The following is a 9,766-nucleotide window of genomic DNA, read 5'->3' on the forward strand; positions in this document are numbered from 1 at the left end:
TTAAGTTGTACATTTCTGTTTAAGTTTAACTCTGTTTAACACAGTGGTTCAAAGCATCAGACCACACATGTCCTCACTCTCCCATCAGACAGAGGCCACTCCTTGCCACACCAAGTCCAATGTAAGGACTGTGATGGAACAAATCTCATTAATTTCACAGTTCAAAAAATATTATGCAGTATAAACATTATAAGAAATAAGATAAAAGGAGTTAATAAATAGACAAACAATAGATGTGAGAGAGAGAGAGAGAGAGAGAGAGAGAGAGAGAGAGAGAGAGAGAGAGAGAGAGAGAGAGAGAGAGAGAGAGAGAGAGAGAGAGAGAGAGAGAGAGAGAGAGAGAGAGAGAGAGAGAGAGAGAGATCTGTCAAAGATAAGCAAGGTTCTAGACATTCAACATGAATTCACAACCTAAAATAAAATAATACACATACAAAATATTAAAACATTTGGAAAGAAAACTGTATATTAATTTTACATTGAAGATTTAACACTTCTGATATAATTGTGAATGAATTATGAATGTCTTGAACCAGCTTTCTAACTCATCTGGTCATGACTAACTCTTACACTACAGTTCTTATAGTTTTAACAAGAGGCGACTCACATCAGACAACAACATGTGGTGTTTAAGCACAACTGATACAAGACCAGTGTTACATTGTTATATGTATAAGACACTGTCTCAATCAAACTCAGGTTGCAAATTGCCTTGTTCACCTCATAGTAGCTCTCCAAATTGGATGTTCACAGGCAGCCTCCCAGCACAGATCTAGACCTTTGAGATCTTTCAGGACCACTTAATTCTAGATTTTCTTTGATTTCCTTCTAAAACCTGTGTCAGCTTTCAGCTACATCCAGTCTTTCAACATACACAGTTAGCAGGGTTCATACTGGAAAACTAGGCAGCTACATAAAATGTGAACATGATTACAACAGCAGCCACTTCAGTGGATCACTATTATACAACAGACTAGTCTTCCCTTCTCGAAACACCAGAATGAGTGACTCATGAAAGCTTTGAGTAAAGCATACAGCTAGCAAAAGACTAAGTTAGTTACTGGAAACTTCACAAAGTACTTATGTTACAAGGATTAGTAACAATAAACACTCACCACAACAAATGACTCAGCATGAGCAGTTCTGATTGGTTCTCTTGTGCCTCTATCAAAACTAATCCTAAGGCAGAGCATCATTCCAATAAACGTAACATTTTAGGTCAACACACAAAACAATTTACTTTCAGTATGGTAAGATAATAATATCCAACACCAGAACAATCTCCATTTTCATGAGTTTGATTTTGAGTATTCATAACTATGGTGCAAGAGAAAGAGAAGTGTCATTTTCTCACTTAGTCACATAGTTTTGCAGCTAATTTCTGGAACTAGTTGTGACACATTACATGGTAATGTATCACAACTATTATTATGAAATAACAACAGTTTTATTGTTGTTATTTCATAATCATTATTACTATCAAGAATACAGTGGTGCCCAAAAAAATAAGCATGCATTTTTAGAGTGGATGATTGTCTTGTGAGGGTGAAGGATTGAGCCATGGAGTGACGGACCTGGGCGTCTGTCAATCTGAGATAATGGTCATTGTGAGATGACAGAGAAAAATAAATAAATGAAATACATAATAAATAAATTAAAACATTAGATCTAAATGATTCTTGAACAGGTGATTAAAAAGTACCGAGATAAACTTTAAATAAATCAATGTGGAAATCATTCGTCACATTCAGCACATTCAAATATCTGTCACTGCCTTCAATGAATGTGAGAACACATAACAGGTCCTTGATAAACTGGTCTAGCATTATTTTGTCACTCAGACAAGTGTCTCTGTAACAGGGAAATATTACCCTATGGAAACAACACACTATCAATTCAAGATATTAACTTTACCTGTGTTCTTAGTAACTTATGACTAAATGTTGCAATGCTCTGACCCTCAATCCTCCAGCATATCATAAAATAAGACAGCTGGAGTAATGGTGTCCATGTCATGACATAAATGCTGGTTGCCATTAGTAATTGTAAGTCTTTGATGGTTTCATAAGTATGATCACTACATTTTGCCTAGAGGATATACAGTCAGACTATGTTTGTATAATGTAAATAATCATGTTAATATATGAATAGTTTATCTTTAAAACATATTCACACCACCTAAAAAAAAAAAAAAAAAAAATCCAATCAGAGCAGAAATTATAAGTTTTATTAGTATCAATACCTTGAGGATCTCAAGGCAAGAATAAGATTGTCCTTGTGCTGAATAGGGATGCTGCCTATTGGCTAAAGAAATAAATAGCTGAGAAGAATGATGTTAGTGCACTATGTACTGCCTTTGGGATAATCATCCCTGAGATCTAAGCTTTTGACAATTTATCAGCATTGCATTATCACTGCAATCCCTAATAATTCTATAATTCTTATATAGATATAATGATGCTCACTGTATTCAGTAGTATTCATAAGTCATAATACACATGTACTATGTATAAATGCACTGGGCTATACATGTTTACTTACATGTATAACTGAAAGAAAATCATTACATACAGTTCATATACAGTATTACATACAAGGAAAATGAACCTGAATACTGTGTTAAAAATATGAAGTGTAATGAAAAAATTCTGAGTGTTTCCGATATAAAGGGAAAAAACTGTGATCACACAAGAACATCATCAGCAAGCAGCACTCCTTCGAGTCAGCGTACTGCACACCACAACACTGTCATCATCAGGACATGAGCTAATGCCAGTTTTTGTCTCCATGTTCATGTTCAGATATCAAGTGAGAAGAAAGCAAACATCAAAGCCTGCACCAAAGAGCTGTAATGGATACTGAATGTTCCATCATGACAGCATGGCAGCAGTGTTCATGGAAGCAGTGAGCAGTGATCATCTGCACCAACACAACTGCTCCCTCACCCCACCGCATGCTGCTTCCTTCTATTTTTGCCTTGTTGTTTGGTAATCAAGGAAAAGATTCATTATGTCATGCAGACAGAGTGCTTGTAACACTTAAATAACTCTTCCACAGAGTATTCCAAAGATAACAGAAGAGCAGTGACTGGTGCAGCATTGCCTAAGACTACTATTTCAAAAAGGATGGGGGATAAATTCAAATGACATGCAATTTTTACTTTCATAGACATTCTAACATAAAACTTTGATCACACTTTGTATGCTCTCACTTCCAGAGAGAGAGAGAGAGAGAGAGAGAGAGAGAGAGAGAGAGAGAGAGAGAGAGAGAGAGAGAGAGAGAGAGAGAGAGAGAGAGAGAGAGAGAGAATTATTTGATTGTTGCAACTATTCCCACCAGCCCAGTTCATTTCCCTATAAGTGACACAAAGTCACACATCAGCATTTCCCCTAACCACCCATCCATCCATCTATCCACAAACAAACAAACACACACACACACACACACACACACACACACACACACAATAACAAAGTGCTCTCCAGGACTGCTGTGCCTATCAAGGATTCACTGAAGTATTAAGGCACTGGATTTTGCAGATGCCACTTATCAGTTGTTTCTAATCAAAGAAGACAGTAATGATAAAAATTTTAATCCTAGCAAGGATTAAGTAAGTAAAATATACATGTACTATAGAACTCTTAACTTTGTTAAGTTTAGCAAATATCTTTCACACAAAGATTTAAATTAGTTTTAAAAATTTCTCCTCTACAATGACCTCATAGAATAATTTCCAAAGAAAAATACTCCCAATACTGAGGGAAACAATCCTGTACCTGCAGTGACATATTGTCTTTTAATTACCTTGTAATGTTGTACATAAATGACTGAAAGTTTTCCCTGCCCTCAAAACATCAGTGCTCCTGCAACCCAGATATCCTGCGTCAGTGTGCCTACAGAGATCAGGATGAAGACTAACATTGGTGAAGTACTTGTACTACATAGAAAACAAAGTTGGACATCCATAAAAAGTTGGAATCCTAAAAAAATATTCATAAATTTGTAAAAACTGCTGAAAAATACCTATTGATTCATTCGTAGGACTGGACTTCACTAAATATGTTCAAATATCGGAAACAAGCCTGCACAACTACAACAAAGTTCCTGCATTTATGCTTTGTTTTTTTAAATAAAATCTGGACTTAGCTATTTTGCATCATCTATTTCCAGTTCTAGGTCTTCTATCTGCTGTGTCACCTCCTCTTTTCTCTTCACTTTTTCCAGCTGCTCTGGTTCTGGATTCTTGATTTCTCCACTAGCAATCTGTCTCTCCAGCTTCTCAATATCTCGCAACTTTTTCTTTAGGTTCCTCAAGCGCTTGGTGGGATCTGAAGCAGCTGCCTTTCCTCCTGTTAGGGTAGGAATAAAGTAATTTATGCATCTATTCTATATTCTATCAAATTAATTTCAACTGACAATGAAAACAGCATTGCATATAATTCTATGCATAATAAGAAAGGGAAGCAGCACATCAAATAGATCTGTATTACTTTGAGAATGCTGAGTCTGGAGCATTACCTGATGTACTGTTGGAGATGTGAGTCTCATCCATGGCTTTGGCTATTTCAGCATCGGTAGCAGCTGCCTTCTTCTTTGCCGCTGCTGCCCTCTTCTTTTGTGACTTTGACATTCCACCTTGATGAAAAGATACACCTGAGGCTGATGTAAACACTTCAAATACATATTTTTTTCTGTGATGGTATACATGTACACAGCACATACTGTACATGGATAACATTAATTTTAGCAATTATATTTCTATGTATAGAAAATTCACTAACATCCAAGTTTCTGGAATGCTAAAAGAATGCTGCATTATAAACATGAAATCGATCAATGAAAACTTACAATAACTTCAATATAGCTACCTATGTAAAACTTTTTATTTTGATTTGTCATTTATGATTTTACAATCTTTATAAGTACATGCAAAAACTACGTATGAGATGAAGGATGCAAGGCACATTACGTCATCTCTTGACTAATGTGTTGAGGTGCACACATGATAATTGTCATAAATGTATCTGAGGACATGAGAAAAGTGGCACTCACCCAGCTTGGCAGTTGGTACCAAGCCAGGAATGGAAGAATCAGCAGCTTGTTGCCGGCTCTTCATAGCAGCAGCATCCTCTGGAGCCAGACCCACTGGGCAATCTGATCTGTTCTTGGCCCACTGCTTTCCTTTGCTCTCATACCTGCCAAGCACATGTATCACCATTATCATCACCAGCCAACATCATTCTATTATAAGAAATAGGCTTTCTCTAGTGGTCTAACTCTTAGTTACCTTCTAAAATTCTTAATCTATGAAAATAATAGAAAAAGTATACATTTTGGACTTGAAATTCATAGAACTGATCATAAGGTCTGGTATATATAGAGATAATGAAGAATTAATCTTATCTTGTCTCCAAATATTTGAGTATCTTTTTAAAAATGCAATCACTTACAGAGGCATTTCTTCTTGGGGAATGTAGCCATCCTTGACCCTCCTTGCCTTGCGCCATGTGCCATCAGGTCGCTGGGAGGCAGGTATGAAGCACTGACCTACAAGATAGGCAGCAGCAACAGGCACCAATTAACACAACATTTACCATCTGGTTTGAAAATTAAAGATATTGCTTAATTAGATCATTGTAGAAACTGAAGATCCCTACTGGTATGTTGGTACTTAGATGAGTATACTACTTCAAAATCTCGTACAAGTAGCTGCATCTGATCTAACAATGAAAGGAGCAGCTAAACGCTTTCCATCGTAAGACACATACAGGAAGCCTACTATTTCATTTACTACAGACATGTGGATAATAATCTTGTGACAATTATCAAGGACACCTGGGAAGTTTTAATGGGCTGCAAACTCATGTTGCTGGCTTCACTGTCATGATAGGGGAAGACCAATCACCTCTAACACTACACGAACAAACCAAACTAACATCAAGGTAACACTTAGTCCCATTCACTCAAGTTTTATTTGGGGAGCATCAACAATGAGGCAATCTAACCCACAAGTTTGGATAATTTTTGATGAAACATGATCCTTTTGACTCCTAACCCTGATTGCCAGCCATCCTGCCTTACACGGACGGAAGAGCCACCTGTGACACCACCGAAGTCACGCTAAAGAAACTCCGAGCAGGTAAGGTTCCGCTACTCCCACATGCAACCCGTCGCCCACCAGACACAGGGACACTTGCACACAGACACAGACACAGACACACTTTCATACTTTCATCCACACAACCACCAGCATCCACAGACCCACCACCCACCCGCCGGCCATGCGAGGGGCGCGGGGAAGGCTGACATGCTCACCTGTCTCATCCTTGACGTACTCGGCTGCTATGGACATGTTGGAGGAGTGTTGTGGTGGAGCCATGCGGGTTCGTCTCGGCCCTCCCGGTGATGCCAGCCTGCCACAGCCACACTCACCCACTCACTCTCTCACATACTCCATCTTTCACATAATACTACACAGCCTACACTCACACTTACACTCACACAGTCTTTTTTTATGAGTTAAATACATGAATTAGTAAAAATATAGATATGGAGACCGATTCTTTTTTCGACTATACCGAGATCAGACATGCGTTTGTATATTTACTACATGTATTGATACCCACATCTCTCTCTCTCTCTCTCTCTCTCTCTCTCTCTCTCATTTTAACATGAAGAGATGGATAAGTAAACTGTGATTCACTTATCTATAAACAGATTTTCTCCCCCGTCTTCTTGGCCCAGAAACACAACTTGCCTCCCCATTCCGAGTAGGCTATCTCTGATTCACTACTAGAGGTTGTTGAAAGTAATGGAGAATGTGTCTTGTCTTATAATTTGGCCTAGACCTTGACCATCTGCGGCTCCATAGGATTTTTTTCTCCTCCTTTTTTCGCTTAAAGTTCAATGAAGTGTGATGAGGCGCATTTCTTAGCCTTGGGATCACACAGATTAGTCACCATTCTCAAAGAACAGAAAAGTTTCTTTTCTTTGTCCTGTGTTGACGAAGTGACATGCTAAAAAAGTGTGTGTGTGTGTGTGTGTGAGAGAGAGAGAGAGAGAGAGAGAGAGCTCGGCGCTTGCTTGAAAGAAAACCTTCATTAATAAACGTGCTGTTGTTGCCGCTACTAAGTTTATTAGTGTTAAACTTCACGGAAGTAAAGACTCATTCTGTTGTTGAGATAATCATAGTTAACATGTAGGAAGCATTGAGTTGAAAGAATAAAAAAAATGCATGAAGCTGGAAGGTCATATGAAGAAGAAAAAAAAAAAAAAAAAAAAAAAAAGAAAGAAAACGAGGGGGAAATGAAAAACAGTAATTCTTAAGCTACGTAGTTGAAACACACACACACACACACACACACACACACACACACACACACACACACACCATATCCGTTCCAATGTCCTTCAATCGGAAAAGAAAAGGAAGAAAGACTTAAATACATAAACAAGATAATGGAAAGGAAGTATCATGCAGACTGGCTGGTTTGAGCTCAGGGTATGGCCAAACATATAGAGATGACTGTTCCTTCCTTCCCTTCTCTAGCACACACACACACACACACACACACACACACGGTGACCAAGGAAGTCATTTGTAACTCTTAAGGACATACTCAGAAACACTTTGCTCTCTCACAGCGACAATTTTCAAGTTCCCTGAGACGACTAGTAAAGTTTTCAAGGCAGTTTCTCATTATAAACTAGAAATATTGGTAATCCATCGTCAGAACCATAAAAATACCCTTAAGAACATGAGTATCTTCAACTAAAGCCTTTAAGAATATTCGTCGTGAGAGAGCAAAGAGTTTTTGAATATGGCACTTATTTGGATGAGAGGGAATGTTAGTTAAACCTCTTAGTTAAACCTAAACCTTGAGTGATGTATCTGAAGGTGGGATGAATATACTGTGAGAGGTGTTCGTATAGGATATGAATTCTTAATACAAAAATAAAAAGCGCCTCGTCAGAAAAACACACACAAAAAAAAAAAAAAAAACAAGTTATTTACAGTAACACATCATGATCAAGACTAGATGATATATTCCTTAGAGAGAGAGAGAGAGAGAGAGAGAGAGAGAGAGAGAGAGAGAGAGAGAGAGAGAGATGTATAAGACGAAAGACGGAAGGGAGAGAAAGAAAGGCTGGAGGAGTACGAAGATGGCTAAGAAGACAGATGGGTAAGAGGAAATATAATAAGGGCCGTTATAGATAAAAAAAAAAAAAAAGAAAAGAATGAAAGAAACGAAAAAAAAAATGAAATAGAAGAAAGAACAAAGCCAGAAAGAAAATATTTAGAAATGGAAAAGGAAATAAGTAAGAGGAAAGATGAATAAGAGGAAAGATGGATATAACGGAAAAAAAACAGGAAAAGAGAGAGAGAGAGAGAGAGAGAGAGAGAGAGAGAGAGAGAGAGAGAGAGAGAGAGAGAAGCAGAGGTTTTGGTGTGAAATAAACAGGCGAGACTGAAGTATAGCAGGGAACGAAGCGAAACAAGGAAGAGTAAGCAGAGATGAGTTCCCTCGGGTGGGCTGAAACCGTGAGAGCGAGAGGAAGGAGGAGGATTCAAGGACAAAACAAAATCCACTTCTTTTCCATTCTTCTTCCTCCTCCACCTCTTTCTTCTGCCGTACTCTAACGCTCCACCTTCCTTCTCGTGAGGAGTTGACACACACACACACACACACACACACACACACACACACACACTTATATAAACGCATGCTATGATGAAAAAAAAGAGAAGAAAAAGAAAAGAGAAAGACACATAGCCGGAAGGAAATTATAAATGGTCAGATATTTTTTTTCTTTCACTTAATCATGTGAAAAAATTAAATAAATAGAAGACGTATTTATCTATAACTACAAAGTGTATACAGTGCCACTAAACAGTAGACAGCTCACGGTAAACAATGAGTGGGAGAGAGTGAGAGAGAGAGAGAGAGAGAGTAAAGAGAACAGGATGCTCGTTGTGAGGGAGGAAAAAAAAAATCATAGTATAGATTTTATCATGTTTTACTTTATCCTTTGCTGGAATTACATCGTTATTGGAAGGATTACAAATTGCTGGCAACAAAAAAAGGGAATATAGCGTCTATTTTTTGTTGTTGTTGTTGTAAAGGATTATTGTTGTGTGTGTGTGTGTGTGTGTGTGTGTGTGTGTGTGTGTGTGTGTGTGTGTGTGTGTGTGTCCCAGCCTTCTCCATACATCGAACTGCGCGAGGTGAATTGGAATGCCTGGGGGGTGTCAGGCGTCCACCACGTGATGCCAGGAGCGTGGGGAATTACGAGTACAGTACACATTTCGGTCACTCTTCATGACAAGCAAGTTTTTATGCAGTTGCGAGGCCTCCCTAGGGACGGAGTGACCTTGGCGAGGGATAGGGATGCGTGCGTGTGTGTCGTGTGTCCAGCCTCCGCCTCCCCGTGCTGGACAAAATCTATGCAGCGTTTTCTTGTTCCCGCCGCTGGATTCTTCGTCAACGAGTTTCTGCTGGAACGTGGTTGGTAGTTATTATGTTTAGTGGAGGCGCACACCCGCTTACCCACCCATCCACCAATCCACACACACACACAGACACAGAGGACCGGGGTTCGATTCCCCGGCCGGATGGAGATATTTGGGTGTGTCTCCTTTCACGTGTAGCCCCTGTTCACCTAGCAGTGAATAGGTACGGGATGTAAATCGAGGAGTTGTGACCTTGTTCTCTCGGTGTGTGGTGTGTGCCTGGTCTCAGGCCTATCCGAAGATCGGAAATAATGA

At 38.9% G+C, this 9,766-nt stretch overlaps 1 protein-coding gene across 1 annotated transcript; it reads right to left on the reverse strand.

Moving 5' to 3' along the window:
• Positions 1-3,220: 3,220 nt before the first annotated feature.
• LOC123507082 (partner of Y14 and mago-like) lies at positions 3,221-6,541 on the reverse strand. Its single transcript, XM_045259636.1, has 5 exons — positions 6,316-6,541; positions 5,451-5,547; positions 5,053-5,195; positions 4,519-4,635; positions 3,221-4,349 (listed from the first exon to the last, which is right to left on the reverse strand). The coding sequence occupies exons 1-5, from the start codon at positions 6,377-6,379 to the stop codon at positions 4,147-4,149; spliced, it is 624 nt and encodes a 207-aa protein (XP_045115571.1). The 5' UTR covers positions 6,380-6,541; the 3' UTR covers positions 3,221-4,146.
• Positions 6,542-9,766: the final 3,225 nt, after the last annotated feature.

Source organism: Portunus trituberculatus, chromosome 21 (assembly GCF_017591435.1).
Source record: "Portunus trituberculatus isolate SZX2019 chromosome 21, ASM1759143v1, whole genome shotgun sequence".
NCBI lineage: Eukaryota > Metazoa > Arthropoda > Malacostraca > Decapoda > Portunidae > Portunus > Portunus trituberculatus.

Excerpts from the sequence above, each read along its gene's own strand:
- LOC123507082 (XM_045259636.1), bottom strand. The coding sequence starts at position 6,379 with ATGGCTCCACCACAACACTCCTCCAACATGTCCATAGCAGCCGAGTAC. Across the intron at positions 5,196-5,450 it reads CCCCAAGAAGAAATGCCTCT|GTATGAGAGCAAAGGAAAGC; the intron begins GTAAGTGATTGC and ends TGTGCTTGGCAG. Across the intron at positions 4,636-5,052 it reads GGTACCAACTGCCAAGCTGG|GTGGAATGTCAAAGTCACAA; the intron begins GTGAGTGCCACT and ends CTTTTCATCAAG.